Raw genomic sequence first — 19,764 nt, forward strand, 5'->3', positions numbered from 1 at the left:
GTATTAAAAATTTGCACAATACCCCTCAAGTTTTCAGTTCAGTTCACCTGTGAAATTCTCTGAAATTCTAGGAACTTCAGAAAAGTTCCTGAAAAGTCTCGGATGCTAAAAGAACCGCTTTGAACCATATTTACATATTCCCTTATGTTCCTGCAGTTTGTTTGTAGAGCTTCACTGAAATTCTCAGCATTTCCTTTAATTCCTCAGAACTTCTCCAATGTTCCAACAGTTGTTGTAAAGTTAATGGGACTGCATTGAAGATCTCTAATCTTTCATAAAGTTAATTATGAACTTGAAATTAATCATTTATTTTTTTACTTAATTCTGGCACTTTGAATATTTTAAATATCTTGAACTTGTACATGGAATACGAAACTTCAAGACATTGAATATTTTTAGATATTGGACTAACTTACTTGGAAAACTCAGGTATTTTTATCCAGAAAACTGAGTAGACATCCTATATATAGAGAGAGGCGATTAAACGTCACAAATCAATCTTGAAATAAATTCACGCTAAAAAAGTTGAAAATAGTGACTGATTACAAGAAAAAGTGACTTTAGTGACTTGGCCCTAAAAAAAGAGACTTTTTAGTGACTGGCTTGAAAAAAGTTACCAAGTCCCTAAAAAGTGACTCGCTCAGCCCTAATGTAACTTATTTTGAATATTCCAGTTGATCTCATTTTTATTGACTCAACGACACAGCAAAAATGAGAGCAACATTTTAAACTGTTGAATCAAACGGAAAACTAGCCCTACTTTAAATTAAATCAATTTGATTACTGATTCTACATTCATAATATTTAACTAAATACGCATTCATGCTTCTGACGCTTAAATACTTGAGTTCAAATCTCACCCGCACAAGTCACGAATGGCCTTAAATATGTTAAATAAATCAAATAAACAATAATCGTTAGTTCAACGACAGATAAACTGAAATTAAATTTTAAACAAGACATTAACAACAGACTTTCAAGTTAAGTTGTTTTCATTTAAAAAGTCTTGACTGGATAATGAACGCACAATGTGAGTTTTCATTATGATAGGAGCTGCAAACTTTAATATCGATTTGCTTTCATTTTGTTAACCGACTTTGCTCGGAACCCTTTGATTGATACTGCGCGACTCTTTTCGATGTGCCCCTACAAGTCCGATCATCTGCACAAATACACCGAACACTCACCGGCCTAACGGGCATCAGCCACAACTAGTATATCTTTGTCTAACATATCAGATAACATTCTTTTCCTACGGGGATTGAGAGTTGCTCATGCATATTGTATAGTATTGACAATTCCATCCATATATGAATATTCAAGAAACTTGCTTGCTTGTTGACTAAAACATGTGTTGGTCATTCAGCTCAATGTCGACTGCCATTCTAACAATGCTTACCATTGTCAAACTGACAGCACACTGCATGCTGTGAGTACTAATTTAGGGTGAAAGTTAAAACATTTGCTGTCATTTTTTCCGACGATACGTTCAATACACGCCATGTTCCCGATATCGGCGAGTGCACGCAAACGACTATGAAGGTAAATCCAATTTCGTGCACGGGTATAAGTTGTAAATAACACCGTTCTCAGACATTCGCACCCAAAGGCCAGTTCTCGCTGCTGTTTATACTCGTTCCAATTTATTTCGCGCTGCGCACAGATAACGTAAATATACAACAATAAGTGCGATTTTTTCCCTGAATATTATGCTTTCTTCAAAGGAAGTCTCCCGTGAGGATGGCTGCGAGCGAGCACGCGAATGTAGGTTAAAAATCGAGTCTCTGTAGGTGGGGATTCGGTGCGATACCTGCCTGGCTTTAGCACGAGCAATCCATGGGTGCGGTCGAACACGGTGAGCTAATTCGATACTGTTTACATCAGGGTTGTATATTTTGCTGATAAACGTTGTATCGATGACAGGAAATATTGGCTCGCTAGGGTAAGCAGAACACACACGGTGCGCCGGGTACTGCATACAATGCGGAACTATTGGCAGCTTGATAGAAATCTAGGTATGAAGTGCAGCTGAATGTTTGAAAATGGTTTCAGTGATAATCGAATTTGAAACATCCTATCCTAGATTTATCACGCTACAGAAAAATGGAACACGATTTAAAAAAAAAAAAAAACATGACAGAAATGAAACAAAATCGGGAAAGCACTGTCAGTAATCCTATGATTAATTGTTCTTCCAACCAATCAAGCATCCAATTGGGTGTCTGACTAACTATTTAACATAGGTAATTGAAACAAAATCATTGACATTAGTCAAAGACAAACACAAGCCAAATGAAAAAAAAAAAACAATATTGATTGTCATCTTTGTTTCGAACGAACAAGATTTAATGACACACTGTGAATCGAATTTTGCTTTGTATTTTGTCACTTACAACCTCCTAATCAAGGTGTGTCATATGATGTGTGTTATGACAAAGACCGTATGCAACACAATTTTTGAAAAGTTGGCTAGTTAGTTAATTTGTTGGTAAGTCTGATTAATTAGACTATCGATCAATTGTTTCTGGCACCGAAAATCGATCGAGTAACCCCCTTTCTGTAATACAGTGCGTATCAGAACAATAGAACCAGCTTAATCATACCGTCATTAAAACCGTTGTATATGGATCTTCTTTCATCGAATCCCGAGCAGGAGAAAATAACTAATGAATACCTAATTCTAATCCGATACCAAAATTTGGTATTGATCAGCATGACATAAGAGGTAAAATACCAAAAAAAAAATGCATGCAAACCCGAGCACCCGAGCAGGAAAAAATAACTTATTAATATCAAATTCAGGTATGATAATAGCATAACTGGCAACCTAAATATGGTATTAGTGAGCATGACATAAGAGGTAAAATACCAAAAATAATTCCTCAAAAATATTCTACGAATACCGAACCAACAAATAATTTAGCTATTACAATAACAAACGGATAACAGACGCTTTTTTAGATGCCAGCATACCATAGTTTGTTATTTTGAAAGTCTTCTAATACCAATTCAATAACTTTTTTAAGGTGTTATTTTCTAAAAACTGAAAGATCACATTTTGTTATTTTGGTATTCATTTGATATTTTACAAAATATGTCGATAACTGAATACTATCAAAACAAGGTTTTATACCACAAGAATACCGAAATCTGGTATCATACCACATTAATATATTCATTTGTTATCGATTAGCTATCGGTTCCTGCTCGGGCAGGAACCGATAGCTAATCGATAGCACATGAATATCTTAATGTGGTATGATACCAGATTTTGGTATGCTTGTGGTATAAAATGTTCTCTTGATATTATTCAGTTATCGAAATATTTTGTAAAATATCAAATGAATACCAAAATAACAAAATGTTGTTTACACAATAACACTTTAAAGAGTTATTGAATTGGTATTAGAAGACATTCAAAATAACAAACTATGGTAATCTGGCATCTAAAAAAGCGTCTCTTATCCGTTTGTTATTGTAACAACTAAATTATTTATTAGTTCGTTATTCGTAGAATATTTTTGAGGTATTATTTTTGATATTTTACCTCTTATGTCAGCCTCATTAATACCATATTTAGGTTGCCAGTTATGCTATTTTCATACCTGAATTTGGTATTAATAAGTTATTTTGTCCTGCTCGGGAAATACTTTGTAAATAACAAAAATTGATATTCGGATACAAAAAAAAAATACCTGTGTGGTATTGTTTTGGTATTGCATTATCATAATTTGATATTGAAATGGTATCGTGGGAACATTTTTCTGGTATTATTTTTTGGTATTTTACCTCTCATGTCAGGCTCATCCATACCAATTTAAGGTATCGAGATATTCGTTCCTGCTCGGGATACACCTCACCGGTAAGCGATATGATTAACACTCCGAACACGAAGCCTCATATAAAATGTGTAACGGCAAACTTGCAATAGCTCAGCCATTTATTGGCGAATTTCAAACCACTTGCCACCACTTGAAACTACAAACTATAAAGATTTTTTCTGTATTAATAGGTTTAAGATCTATCGATAAATTGCTGAGTAATGATTTATTTATTTATTGTAATCTGACAGTAAAACTTAGATAATACACAAAAAAAGCAACAGATAAACAGATTCCTAAAATAATCACAATCTTCTCGATCGGTTTCGAAATTGGTTCGATGTTTCTCCGAATTCAAATGCTTTTTTCCACAGCGGAGAATGCCCGAATCATTGCAGACATTGGCTCATGGTATTCATATGCAGTCCGATGGAATCTTGGTTGTAGTAAGGATGATTGCCGTAACATCCTTTGAGGAACACGGCAGTTTAATTGTGAAAGCAGTTGAGGGCAGTCCACATCGCCATTAAAAAGTTTCGCTACAAATAAGGCTTGTTGCATTTTTCTTCTGTGTTCCAATGTGTCCAGGTCCAGACCACATATGCATTCTCAAGTATGGGCCGAAGTAAAGAGCAATATAGTGCCTTCAAGCTTGCTTCGCATACACAGTTTTGGTCACGAACTGCTCATTTGCCTATAACTTTGAATACAGTTGACGAAACATATTTCTTTTTGAAGTAGTAGATAGAATAGAGTTTAAGCTTGTTATTGATACGTAAAAAAGAAGATTTAAGTTCTTGTAATAAACTGTATTTTTTTTTGCGTTGTAAAAATGAAGTAAGAAATGCTCGCTGCACATCTCGGACTTTAAGCGTAAAAAATCATTGGTGTTGATTCAAATGTTCAAAGATTTACCTACTCTCTATAGTAAGCTATGATTCTAATCTATCAATTACTTTAAAGAAAAACAAATTTCAACAACTGAGTGAAAAGTTATTAACAAATGAGCAGTTAGTGTGTACAACTGTGCATTCCAAGCATGCCTTCAAGCAGTGAGGGTATTTGAAATCTCGAAATGAATTCCAGTTGACGATTCGCCTTAGAGATGATCGAGGAATAGTGAAGATTAGAGGTCAACTTTGGGTCCAAAAGAACACTGTTTTGTACGGGGATGAATCACGGGCGTAAATTTCGGGTTTGCACTTAACTGATACGGCGCGGTTACAAAAAAACCGATTTATTCACCTTTAAAACTAATTACTTTATTTCACTGTCGAATAATTTTTATAGCTATGGGTGATGGTGACCGGTCCGCTCATGTGGCAATTTTGGAAGAAGGAAAACTGATAGAGTGATAACGGAACAAATGAAACGAGCTACACAATAGCGAGAGAATAACAACTGTTGGAGTGCGTTTTCATTCTAATCAATGCACTGCGTTTCTGACGCCAAAGGATGCATTGGAGATGGATTCCAATTTGAATTTAAATTGTTTAGCTTCAAAGTGATCTAAACCTAACATAGACCGGCCACCGAAATGAATATTTCGTTGAGAATTACTGGTAATGCATAATACAAATTCAATTACATCATGTTTGAGTTAAGCTACTGATCTGCTTTCTCCGTGACGTCTCCTTCGATGTCGTCCTCCATCGTCGAGGGCAGCAGGCATAGCTTCGAAGTAGGTCGCTTGAAGACTCCAGCTACAGTACGTACGGTTGCAACACGTACTACGTCGTCTTGTCCTGGTGAAGTTCCATAATGCGGGCCAAAGGCCAGCGTACCGGTGGAAGCTGATGATCTTGCAGGATGACTACTTGGCCAACTTGGAAGTCGACTTTTCGTGGGTTTATCGCCGTTTGACGTTGCAGCTCTTTCAGGTACTCGGTCCTCCATCGGTACCAAAAATGCTGCACTTTCTGCTGAGCTAGCTGGTAACGGTCCAATCGGTTGATCGGAATCTCTCTCAAATCCGGTTCCGGGAGAGTTTGCAGGGAAGAGCCCACCAAAAAGTGTCCGGGTGTTAGCGCTTGAAGGTCATTAGGGTCATCAGATAACACGACCAGAGGGCGAGAGTTCATGCAGCCCTCGATTTGCACCAACACTGTTTCGAGGTCCTCTTGCAGCAACGAAGTGGTTCCAACTTGACGAAGTAGGTGCTTTTTTGCTACTTTTACAGCAGCCTCCCAGAGCCCACCAAAGTTAGGAGCACGAGGTGGGATCATGTGCCACTTGATTCCATTCGTTGCGAGACAGGTAGCGATACGAGCATTTTCGGTTTGGTTGTTGAGCATTTGGTAGAGATTATGGAGCTCGTGCTTTGCTCCGGCGAAGTTCGTGGCATTATCCGAATAGATGTGTTCGGGTAAGCCGCGACGAGCAATAAATCTCCGCAATGCAGAGATAAAGAGTGATGTAGACAAATCTCCAACCAGTTCAATATGAACAGCTTTAGTGCTGAAACATACGAACAGTGCGATATAGGCCTTGGTAGGGGCACCTTTGCGGAGTTTAGCCTTTACGTACACTGGACCACAGTAATCTATGCCGGTTGAAGCAAATGGCCGGCTGGGAGTGATTCGCGCAGTAGGAATTTGTCCAACAGGTTGCTGGATCGGACGGGGATTTGTACGAGTACAGCGGTAGCAGTTCCAAATTATGCTACGAACGGCTCTTCTGCCGTTGGTTGGCCAGAAATCGTCGCGAACCACGGCAAGAGTGAGTGAAATGCCACCGTGTAATAATTTACGATGGTACGACCAGGGCGTCACAATATCAGCTTCAATCGACCAAATCGATGCGACGAAGAGACTGCTGGCTTTCTTTTTCTGTTAAAGTCGAACAGCTTCGCAGCATTCTAGAACCTCAGTCGGCGTGCACAAACAAATGTTCAATCGCTTGTCTCTCTTTCTCCCGTCGCTCCATTGGTCTTCCTTTCAAGCTTCGTCGAAATGGATGAGCGAAAGAGCGCTCGACTTTGATAGTTTTCTCTTTCATGAAACACATCAACAGAGGTTTCATGACGTATATGACGGAAAATGAAATAACACATTTAAAGCATTTCTCACGTCAAAACACTTGAAGATTACACGTCATATTTCTAATTTATCTTCCATCCATATATTTATCTAAAAAAAATGATCGAAAACGGGACATAACGCATTTTAAACAAATTGAAAGAGCGGCGATAGAGTGTTCGTGAAAGGGGATTGAAAGCCATAATGAAGTTCGTTTAACTAGAAAATCGACGTTATTTACATTGAAAGCGATGTGCAAAGCAACGACGAGAAGTTCCACAGCCAGCCTTTCCTTCCAAGCGTCCTTCTTTTTTATTTTCGTTTCTTGCTGATAGTCTAGCTAGGCGGTATAAAAATGAAGCGTCGAACACGTATGTATGAGAGAAACAAAACACGAGTTCATTTTAGAGCTTCGAAATTGTAGAGCCCTGGGTACGACACCAATAGCATTCGTGTGAAGTGATGGAACCCAGGTAGAAGAATTGGGTGTTTGGTACCATAGGATTCTTCAGAGAGTCTAAGCCGGCCACCAACGCGTATAATTCCAGAAGTGTCCACGAACGGGTTCAGCAGCTTCAACGTGGACTGGTTAGTAACCGGTTGACCTTTCTTGAGAGCACGCAGCTCTTTTTGGTAGCACTCAGCTTGAACCATTTTCAGCAGAGTGACTTGTGAATGTTTTACTTGATCGACGGAAAGAAACATTGTGTTTTCTCGTTCTCCCTTACGAGCATTTTTAATAAACCGCAGACAATAGGCTATCGTCCGTACCATGCGGTGGTACGACGAAAATCGGGTAATCAAGGGGTTCGGTGGTGGTGGGGTTTGAATTGCCAGGCACGTTGTCTTGCGCTCAAGTAAATCGTCGAATGGAGCAGTCAGAATTGGTACTTGTTCTGGCCAGAGATCCTCTCCCTCCCGCAGCCAATCGGGTCCTTTTCTCCAAAGCTCACTCGTCGTGAACTGTCGAACTTCCATACCCCGCGATACCAAATCTGCGGGATTCTCCATTCCGGAAACATGCCGCCACCTGGAGCCGTGAGTTAGGATTTGAATGTCGGCCACACGATTTGAAACAAACGTTTTCCATGTTTGCGGTGTGGAGCGAAGCCAGTGCAAGACCACCGTCGAATCTGACCAAAACCAGATGGATCCAGGTTCAATTTCCAGCGCATTGCGGACTTTCGTAGCTAGATGAGCAGCGATTTGAGCAGCACATAATTCCAACCGTGGAGTACTACGCTTCTTCAGCGGGGCCACCCTCGATTTCGAAGTTAGCAGTTCAACCTTCACTTCTCCGTTGATTCCAATTGTACGCACGTACAGACACGCGCCATAAGCAACATCGGATGCATCGGCGAAACAATGTAGTTGCACATCCCCCTCCTCAAAGGCATACCGATCAATACGAAAACTGACTAGGTAGGGCAGCTCGTTGATAAAAGTCATCCATTTGGCTTGGATCTCGGTGGGTACCTCCTCGTCCCATTCCAAAGACAGCATCCACAACTGTTGCATTAATATCTTGGCCCGAACAACAATCGGTGCAATCAAACCAAGCGGATCATACAGGCGTGCGATCCCCGACAAAATTTTACGTTTGGTTATCGGTCCTTCCTTCATGCTCACGTTGATGCTGAATCGAAACTGGTCGGTCGATGGTTCCCAGCTGATTCCCAACGTTTTAATGGTCTCTTCGGGATCGAACGATCGACTGGATTGAGTGGCTAGGTCATCCTCCGGAATTCCTTCTAGGACCGCTTGGGAATTGGAACACCACTTTCTCAGTCGAAAACCTCCACGTTTGAGTAACTCAGTTATCTCTCGTCGTAATTTGATCGCCGACTCGACGCTATTCTCTCCTCGGATGAAATCGTCCATGTAAAAATCTTGCTTTAGTGCCTCTGCAGCGCGGGGAAACGAATCGCCTTCGTCTTCGGCAAGCTGATGAAGCGTGCGGGTTGCCAGAAATGATGACGGAGCCAATCCATACGTCACTGTCGTTAGAACGTATTTGGTGATAGGGTGAGCTTTGCCGAAACGGAAAAGAATGCATTGGAGGAACCACTCATCAGGATGCATGCTGATCATGCGGTACATCTTCTCGATATCTGCCAGTAAGACTATCCTGAATTTACGAAATCGGAGGACAATAACGTACAGTTCGTCTTGGATAACGGGGCCGACCAAGAGCGCATCATTCAGTGAATTTCCAGAACTGGTTTTCGCCGATGCGTCGAACACACCACGGACCTTTGTGGTCGTGCTAGACTCCTTCACCACCGGGTGGTGGGGAAGATAGCAAACTATAGCGGGTTCTTCTTGATCTGGGGAGACTTCTCGCATATGTCCTAGATTTATGAATTCCCTCATGAATGCGTAATACCTCTCCTTCAATTCCTCGTTCCGATCCAGTTTCCTTTCGAGACTCTCCAATCGTTGCAAGGCATTGCAGTAGGAGTCACCAATCATACGGGAAAAGCCTTCCTTTTTGGGATATTTGACCACATATCGCCCAGTCGATTCCCGGGATACTGAGCGTTTGTAGAAATCCTCACAGCACTGCTCGGTTGGTGACAGAATTCTGGTATCTACTTCCTCTATTCGCCAAAATTTCTCGATGTTCCGATCGAGTGACTCCAAGGTAGAAATATGGCATAGCGGGGGGTGGGGTATCGTTTCATAGGATGACTTTCCCGATACTAGCCAACCAAACACGCTCTCCACAAGCGTGGGTGATGATTTCCCCAAAGTGATCCGGCCACCCTTCAGGAACGTATAGAAATGTTCAGCACCAATTATCATATCTATTTTCCGTGAAACGTTGAATTCAGGGTCTGCAAGGTTAATGCCCTCGGGAATGGTCCAATTGTTCTTTGGAATTGATACCGCAGGCAGACTTGTGGTGATGTTGTGAAGAACCAAACAATCTAGAGAGACCGAAAATTCGTCGATTCTAGATCGAATTTCTGTGGAGACCGAACCAACAGCCCGAATTTGAGATTCACCGACGCCGAAGATGGGTTGGTTTATTCGTCGCCGAACCAATCGCAATTGTTGGCAGAGTCGTTCACTCATCAAACAACATTGTGAGCCCGAATCCAATAGTGCTCGTGCAAGATGCTCTCTCCCATATCCATCCACAACGACGAGTACGACAGTTGATAGGAATACATTCACACTTCGCGGGTCGGATACAGAGTTAGAGGAAACCGTGTCTTCAGTAGTAGTTTGTACCATTTCGACTTCACATCTAGCAACGTTGGAGACTGGATGGGATTGGGAACTTTGACCTTGACCGTGATTAATGTTTCCGTTGCCAGTTGCCGATGTTTCGAATCCAGGATGCAGCAAAGTGTGGTGTCGCTTTTGACAAGTACGACAGGAAAAATTGGAGGAACATTTGCGGACGAAGTGATCTCCGCGGAAGCAATTGCTGCAAATTTTCTTGGTGTTGACCACGTTCAGCCTATCCTTCAGCGACATTTTCTCGAATACAGGACACTTCACCAGGAGATGATGTTGATTGCATGCGTGACACATAGGTAGGTAATTTTCTGTTGCAGCGTAGCTACCAACCCGAGAAGAAAGAGGACCATGGGACGACTTTGATTGCTTTGAGGGGGGATTGTGTTTGCCTTGGAAGGATGGTGCAAATTGTTCTGCAGTGATTGACAGGGACTCCAGTGTGCGTATTTTCTTCGTGAGGAATTCGACAAGATTGGTGTACGTAGGATCTCCATCAGCGGATACGAACTCCTCCCAATCCTTGAGGGTTTGCTCGTCGACTCTTGAGCAAAGTAATTGAACCAACAAGCTGCTCCATTCTACTGTGGGTTCGCCCAGTTGACCCAAAATTTTGACGTGCCGTTGGAATTCTTCTACCACGGCGCGAAGTGTTGAAGCGGATTTGCCCAGAACCTTGGGTTGGAATGTAATGGCCTGCAAGTGCTTCTTTTTCAGCAGGTATTTGTTGGAATACCGATTCAACAGAGACTCCCAAACAACACCGTAATTGTTTGCAGTGATAGTCAGGGATTCAATCAGCTTGAGTGCATCACCTTTCAAAACTGACCGAAGGTATTGGAACTTTTGTATGCTTGGGATTTCTGCCGATGAGTGTATTAACGAATTGAACGAATCGTGAAACGTCAACCACTCGTTTAAATCTCCATCAAACTGCGGTAGAGAAATCATCGGAAGCTTTACGCCACTCAAATGGGAAATTGCGGGAACTGCCGGTGCTGGTTGAACTGGTACTGGCGTGGAGGGAGGGACCAAGCACATTAAACCACCTTTAACCCGATAGTATTGTTCTTCCACCTTTGCTCTAATGCTCATATTTGCACCCACAAATTTGTCGGAATCATCGAATGCTTCATATTCACCTTGTATTGCCTCAAAAGTTTCTATCAGCATATCCAGTCTGCTCAATCGTATCGCTACCTCCTTAGAGTCTCGTTCGGAGTTGAAATTGTTCAGGAACTCGTCGATGCGGTTTATCGAATCCATGATGTTTCGTCGCTTCAGCTCCTTCTGCTTCATTTTCGCCTCCGACATGATGTGGGTTTGATCACTTCCGATGTATGGCTAGAATGATCGAAAGACCCAGGAAGTACCGAAAGGAGGGTGGAAAAGTTTGGACAGACACTCACCTGTGCCCGTCCAAAGACAGGCCTTGTTTTATAATTAAACTGGAACCTCCGATACAAATCGAATTACTTCCGTGGATGAATGGCAGGGGGCGTTTGGGGCGCTTGGAGCACTAGCAATACAAGGTGCGGGCTGCACGCTATTGCTGGTTACGATTCGGCGATAATCCTTCTTCTTAGGGTAACAAACGTACTTCCGCACAGGTAGGTGGTATTATCATCCGAGAATTGTAATGACTTTACAATCAGGAACGGTACACGAAGCGGGTGGGTATCCAATCCAGTTGTAGAAACCTCGTGCCACACAGCAGCAGAAATGTCAGAAAAGGTCTGAAATCGATCCAAAAAACGACCCAGGAAGCACCGTACAATGGGGATGGGAAAGAATGGACAGATACTCACATGTACCTGTCCAAAAACAGGCCTTGTAATTTGTATACGGTACTGCAATCCTTGGGAAGACTTCCCGATGAGTGATAGGGTTAGGTCCAAGCGTCGTACAATGAAGCGCACAATTTCCAACACTCGTGATCCTGGTCACGGCACCAATGTTTTGTACGGGGATGAATCACGGGCGTAAATTTCGGGTTTGCACTTAACTGATACGGCGCGGTTACAAAAAAACCGATTTATTCACCTTTAAAACTAATTACTTTATTTCACTGTCGAATAATTTTTATAGCTATGGGTGATGGTGACCGGTCCGCTCATGTGGCAATTTTGGAAGAAGGAAAACTGATAGAGTGATAACGGAACAAATGAAACGAGCTACACAATAGCGAGAGAATAACAACTGTTGGAGTGCGTTTTCATTCTAATCAATGCACTGCGTTTCTGACGCCAAAGGATGCATTGGAGATGGATTCCAATTTGAATTTAAATTGTTTAGCTTCAAAGTGATCTAAACCTAACAAACACCAAGATCAGTCATACGTTACATTGTCAATGCAGTAGTCGTAAAGGATTGAACTCTTAGAGCGGTGAAACGTCATCACTGCACACTTTGGAACGCTGATGATGAGCTGATTGCGACGGCACCAATCCACAAACAAATCTAGCAGAGCTTGAACCGAGTGAACTATGACGTATAGCTTAAGATCATCTGCACAAACGAGCTTGCATTTAACTCCCAACAAAGCTGCTACATCGTTGAAGAATAACGTATACAAAAGTGGACCCAGATTACTTCCCTGAGGTACTCCAGAGGTGCTGGTAAACGTAGAAGAGACACAAGATCCTAGTCGTACTCGAAGAGTTCGTCCAGTCAAGTAGGAATGTAACCACGACCTAAATTGCTCAGACGCACCTAGTCGGGAAAGCTTACATAACAAAACCTTCTGGTCGATTTTTACGAATGCGGCTTTCAGATCAGTATATATGACGTCGACTTGGTTGTCTTATCCTCCATCGCGGTGAAATCTAAAAGGTTAGTAGCTGCCGATCTACCGGGAATAAATCCATACTGGTCAGTTAAAATGTAGTTCATCGAGCGATTCAGGACAAATTCGCTCAAGATTATCTCAAACAGTTTGGACGCTGCCCACTCAAAGACTGGTGATACCTAGATAGTTCTTAATATCTCGTTTATTGTAAGCTTTGAAAACAGGAAACATATACGACTGCTTCCACTATGTTGGGAATTTTACTTGCTCAAAGGATGCATTAAATATGGCTGCTAAAGGTTCTGCGAAGGCAGCTGAGCAACGGCAGAACACCACTGCCAGAATTCCATCTGGAACAGGAGAGAGTGAGGTTTTCAGTATCCTTGCTGCTGAAAGTACAATATCCCGAGTTACTTCGAATGTGCTCAGTTCCACTAAGTAACTAGGTATATCAGAGGCAGCAGATTCAGCTGCAACGACACTTGTCATATTTTTATCGAAGACAGATGCAAAGTGTTAAGCAAACATCTCACACGCTTCGCAAAGAGAAGTTGACTCTTTCCCATCGACTAGCATGTTGGACGGTATACTCGAATCTTTCCCTTTGCTGTTGACAAAGCTCAAAAAATGTCGGGGGTTACACCGCAAATTCCACTGGACTCTGAGGACGTGTGATTTGTACAAGGCACAGTTATGTTTAATGTAACCGATACTGGCACGCTTGAAGTCACGCTTCGTGTCAGTTGTTCTGTGACGACGTAGTTTTCTCGGGACTGCGTTACGCTCACGCTTCAGCACTCTAAGCTGAGGAGTACTCCAAGCTGGGGAAATTTGGAACATTTGATTCCAACCAATGTTATGTTGAATAACGCTACAGAAACGCACAGTTATCTCATCATCATCAATGCATTCAAACACATCGGCCCAGTCTTGATCAAAAAGAATACTGCAGTAATGAGACATAATCAATTTTCTTGAAGTCTAGAAGCCCTGCTCTATCATCCACGTTGCAAGCTGGGTGAGATGACCAGTCAAGTGGAGCAGGTAGCGGTAGAATTAAGGAAGGATGGTGAGCATCAATAGGTAAAAGCGGCATAGCGGATTCGTCGATATGGAAATAATTTTCACCGTTGCAAAATACCAAATCCAGCGTGCGACCAAGTTCATTTCGGACTGTATTGTGATGACTGAGATTAACGAAATCCATTCCATCAACGAGAGCAATACTTGCAGCGGTTAGTGAAGATGTTTCGGTGAGGTAGACCCTGTTGTTATCGATTCCCCACTGAAGACGAGGCTGATTATAATCGCCACAAACAAGAATCTTATCATCACAAGATGCCTTGTCGCACAACTATTTGACTGAGGTGGGATGTACACAGCGCATAAATATAGTCTGTAGCCATGTAAGTCCCAGTGATACACAGACTTGTTCCAGTCTAGTACCGTGTCTGACATTCGCAAATAAGCTGACATAACGTTGCGTCTCAGCTATCAGCACGCCACCAAAGCATGTTTAATCGCTGTTGCGTAAGTTGCGATCACAGGGAAACACGTTGTAGAAAGGTCCAAACATCTGAGTCGAATTGATGCTATCGTCAAGTCCGGTTTCAATCAAGATGATAACGTCATACTCGCAATCAGCAGCAGTCAGGAATAGATCATAAATTTTTGTCCGAATACCTCGTACATTTTGGTAGTAGACCCAGATCCGATTTTCATTCGAAACATCCGGTTGTTGCTCTTGAGGTGGTGAGGCGCTGGAAGCAACGGACGAATCAGGAGCGGGACTGATCATGACACGATCATACTTGCTTTAAATTGTAGGTTGGAAAACCCCTTCTCTAAGCCCACACACAGGTCCAGGACGACTGCAGGACGATGGCTGGAGTAAATCGATTGTGGCGGGAGAGGAAGGGGCTTCCGTAGTGCCAACTTTAGTGCGTCCCAGAGTGCTCAGGCGATAGACAGGCGATGGATGGTTGAAGGTTGGTACAGCGCTAGAGCTAATGGACGAATCATTAGCAGGACAGATCATGCCACGGTCATACTTGCCTTGAATTGCAGGTTGGAAGACCCCTTCTCCAAGCCCACACACAGGTCCGGTACGACTGCGGGACGATGACTAGAACGACTCAACTGTGGCGGGAGAAGAAGGGGCTTCCGTAGTGCCAACTTCAATGCGTCCCAGAGTTCTTAGGCGACCGGTAGGTGACGGCTAATTGATGACTGATAATGCTGGAACCCTGGAACCGCCGCTGGAGCCAATGAACGAATAAGGAGTGGTACTGGTCGAGAAACAGATCATACCTTTTCAACTGTAGAACGCTGGCAAGAATGGCTCGACTGTGGTGGGAATTTGGTGGCTTCCATGGTGCTAACATCGGTGCGTCCCCAAACATTGCCAATTGTCCGTTACACATATTACCGGAGGCATCGTTTCCGGAGTGTTAAATTAAATTTTCTGAAAAATCTCCCAGAGAACGACGATTAAGTCTAGCAATCTAGACTTATAGACTTCTGTACTAGAAAACAACATTTTACAACCTGAATGGAGACAGGTCAAAGTTATAGCCATTAAAAAACCAGGCAAACCAGCGTCTGACCATAACTCATACCGTCCGATTGCTATGCTTTCGTGCATTAGGAAATTGTTGGAGAAAATGATCCTTCGGAGACTCGATCACTAGGTCGAATCAAATAACTTGCTATCAAATACACAGTTTGGGTTTCACAAGAGCAAAGGAACAAACTCTAGCGCTACTTTCCACAGATATTCAACTGGCCTTTGCGTACAAGGAGCAATTGGCTTGATTCAGTTGCCAATGAAATTCTGTCAGATAATCTACACAGATGTGAACTTTCTGGAATTAAAAAAAAAATCTTGTACAATTTGTTGTCAGAAAAGCGAATGAACTTTTCTCTTGGACAACTGACAAATTCTCAACATTAGTTGCATGGGCTTGCTTATGTCAAAGATATCGACAGCTGTTTGGCAGACCAACGCATGCTAAGACAACTTGCAGATGCCGGTGTGACTTTCGTAAGAGGTCCACATACCGTGGACTTGCAAGTGCAAGGCCTCAAATTCCAATATCAATCTGAGTAAGAAATTAACCAGTAATAGACCCCCATACGGTAGGAGCAAATACACAACTTAACAGCAGCAGTGACAATGTCGCACATTTCCAGGGTCAGTTGTTTATAAACAGTTGCTACCGCGTCGTCAGCGATGCGCGCTGGCTTAACTAGGTGCTTCGAGAAAGGTCAAAGTAAACATTGGTGAGTAAGCATCCTACATAGCCGTTCCTACCGCGAGGAGCATTAATTCTTGTTAAAAAACAGACACCGACTTTCCAAGAGAAAAACTATCTGTCTCGCTTTATATGTACATACTGGAGAAAAACTATTGTGTAGAGTTTAAGTAACAAATTCATGTATAAAAGGTTTCGAATAATAAAGAATCGGGGCAGTTGTTCTGATGAGTTTATTATCCGAGGTTTGCTAGGTGCGGACGAGCACAGTTCCAACCTCAGGATAACTGATTCATCAAAGAGCTTTTTCCATACAGTAGAAATGGAATTGCACTGTCTTTCATTTTACGGAAAAAGAAAGACCACGCGAGTTGATGCTCTACGTTGGGCGCTTCCTCACGGAAGTGAAATATGGATGCGCAACGGAGTATGGGCGCTTCACAAGGACCATTGCAAAGTTCCTTAGATAACTTGTTGGGCTTTGAATCTAGGGATCGAATGCTCGCCGCAGAAAACTGGTAGTGTTTACTCGAAAGCGGTATCCAGCCCAAATGCAGCTTAACCTTTCAGGCAGAAACTTTACCCACTCATTGACATTTAAGTATCTTGGGGTCTGGTTTGATTCAAAATGCACTTGGAATACCCATATTACGTATTTGAAGCAAAAATGTCAGAAGAGGATCAACTTTCCGCGTTCAATTTCCGGCACACTGTGGGGTGCTCATCCGGGAGAACTTATTAAGCATTATAAAACAACAATTCTCGATTACTTTTTCGGAGGGGCGTATCAGCATTTGTAAACAATGCATTTGATCGTCGATTTGTCGTAATTGGTAGCTCGCACACGCTTTCTAACATCACTAACAGGTAGGGGAAAATTTTCCCATACCTATTCTACCAGTTACGCCAAATCGACGATCAAATGCATTGTTTACAAAAGCTGATACGTCCCTTCGAAAAAGTAATCGAGAATTCTCGCTGTTCTAGAGTACGGCTATTTCTGCTTTCTATCGGCAAGAAAAAGTCACCGAATCAAATTGGAACAAATTGAATATTGTTGCTGCGTACTGCTCTCGGCTGTATGCACTAAACGCATATCATGAGTCTAGAGTTTCTGATCCAAATATTCCTTTGCGAACCAAAGTTAATATTATTAATGCTGTTGGATCCCCCACTACTTCTATGGTCGAAGCAAGAGCTGGCTTAGTACCAAAATGCTAGGTTAAATTCAATTCAGTTATGATAGACGACGATATTCAACTCTTGATCCGTCTGAAAAATGTCCGTAGGAGGCAATATCAAAGAACACGTGATCCTGCTATGAAAGTTATCTGGTGTGATTTGTAAAAACAAATTAAAAGGCGATTCTCTGCCCTAAGAAACAAAACTTTTGAAAATAATGTTTCGAAATTAAACCCAAGTTCCAAAGGCCCACAATTTAAAAAAAAAAAACTTTTAAAGCCTATTCCAGCGCTCCATCGGATCCTGGAGTCCTCTTCACAATCGTCATGGAATTTTCCATAGAGCTGAAATTCTTGACAAAACTCTCTTAGAGTTCATCTCAAAACACCCTAGGACATTTTCTCTGAAATACCTTGCTGTTATCTCTAGAATTCATTCTAAAATTTGCTTAAAATTGCTTCAGAAAAAATTAAAAAATCCATTTAATAATTCTCCGAAGTGACTGTATCCTGAAAATCTAGGTCAGTCCAATGGTCTTGAATTTCAAGGTTCAAAAACAGATTTTCTTAGAAAAGAAGACAAACTATATTTTTTCCCAATTTGTCATCGAGTTTCCTAGCTTTCCCAGGTTACTTCGAATTCCCGGCTTTTTCCCGATTTCCCGGTGCACTGCGATATCTTTAGTAGGATTTGAAGAAAATGCACAAAACTTACTGTAAAATTTTATCTGAAATTTGCAACCAAAAAGCCATTGACTTACGCCACACCCTTTCCGATACAACACTGGGCAACCTTATTAGGAATGCGCACTACGTCAATACAAACTTTTTTTTTGCCACTTTGTCGGACTACCTCTCTCTCTCTCTCTCCACACCATCTGGCCTTCGCTGTGACATGTCTAATTTTGATAAATATTTCCTACCATATCGCTTCCACCACTAGACGACAACAAGTTTGCCAAGTTGCATGTGTTCCCAACCAGTCTGTCTATCCACGACCTATGGCTAAGCGGGAAATCATTGGACAGCGTGTTGACAGCCTCAGCGTTGCAGAACCGAACAACAACCTGCTCCTTCATGAATTCCTAATTGCCCATAGTCGACGGGCTGTGCTACCACACACAGCAACAATACAATACAATTCCATTCCGTCTTTCGGATGTCGCTCTGTAGCAATTCCTTAATAATGCAATCGACACAAAACGAACCGACAAATAATAGAAGAACGCTGCTCATGCCATCCGCTCTTGTTCGCTTCTAACGAAATTGAGAAAAATCATCACCCTCATCGGTCGCATCGTATTTTATTAGCTATTTTATTGAAGGCTCCGCCATCCCCCCTGAACCTACTCCACCTAGTCCTCGGCAAACCAGTTTTATTATGATTATTATATTCGACATCATCAGCGCGGTATCACCATAATCGGTTCAGGCTCCAAATGACAGGACTCGTTGATATGATAGATGGCAGCAGCAGCAAAAGCAATAGTTAGCTCACTCACAGACTAGGCTCTGCTGGCAGCAAATCGTCCTTCCTTCGGCAAGTATATGGAACTGTTTTGCTAGACAAACATACCCCGCCATTCGTTTCTTCTGGCTGTGCGTCCGACCGTCCCAAAGCGTACTGGAGGACACGCAATACTTTGTAACAGTGACACCTCCTCCCCCACACTGGGACACACTCGATCGATTTATGAACCGACGGCAGCGGCGGCGGCGGCGACGTCGACGGCGATATGCTGACGCCAGCTAGTCGTGCCAAGATTGTACGACGTGCCATTATTATTTGGTGCTTACGCGGTTTACCAGCAATGGATTGAGCTGAAGCTCGGATTTTTGGACCGTTGACCTTTAGGAATCGCGACGGACGGACTCCACGCAGAAAGCGGAAACCGCTCGCATTCTGCTGAATGATTTATGTGGTAGATTATTTTCCAGGACAGCCGGCTGTAAATATTCTTGGAAGCACTCTATCAAAATCCTAATTGCATCCTTGTTGCTCCAGCTCTCTCCCTGACAAAGGAGCAACTTTTCACATCGGAAAACGACAAAAGTGGCAAAAGATAGATTATACCTATCTTATTCTTCTTCTACGACCGCTGAAAGTATGCCTGGAGGAAAAATTGAACAAACTTTCCTCCCTTCCATATGTATGTGTATGTAGGCTTTCCTTTAGGGTGCACTTCCACTCACACACATTCAGACGTACCAAAGCCAAACTCTTCTGAAAAGTTTCAAAATGGATCCATTATCTCGTCATATCTCTTGGCTTTGGCGTTGCCAGCGCGCCTTCGACGACTTCATCGTCAGCGGACTTGTTTTTCATCCTGTTGTCGCCAAGACTACGCTGGCAGATATCATTTGCGTGCTTAGGAGGCGAGGGGGTAGATGCTGAACCTATTTTCAATTTCCCGACAAAGCAGTTTGATGTTCAAGATTTATTTGATTGGCACTTCG

General features: G+C 42.3%; 2 protein-coding genes across 4 annotated transcripts in view; both read right to left on the reverse strand.

The window, feature by feature from the left end:
• Positions 1-19,764, reverse strand: part of krz (kurtz) — a 375,871-nt gene that overhangs the window by 321,247 nt on the left and 34,860 nt on the right. The gene's annotated exons all lie outside the window — the stretch shown is intronic.
• Positions 5,552-12,077, reverse strand: LOC135697655 (uncharacterized). The gene is made up of 3 exons (XM_065217430.1): positions 11,494-12,077; positions 7,373-11,428; positions 5,552-6,430 (listed from the first exon to the last, which is right to left on the reverse strand). Exons 2-3 carry the CDS (start codon positions 11,396-11,398, stop codon positions 5,552-5,554), a joined length of 4,905 nt encoding a protein of 1,634 aa, XP_065073502.1. The 5' UTR covers positions 11,399-11,428; positions 11,494-12,077.

The sequence above is a fragment of the Ochlerotatus camptorhynchus genome, unplaced genomic scaffold (assembly GCF_037179485.1).
Source record: "Ochlerotatus camptorhynchus isolate MF236.1 unplaced genomic scaffold, CSIRO-AGI_Acam_v1.1 ptg000077l, whole genome shotgun sequence".
NCBI lineage: Eukaryota > Metazoa > Arthropoda > Insecta > Diptera > Culicidae > Ochlerotatus > Ochlerotatus camptorhynchus.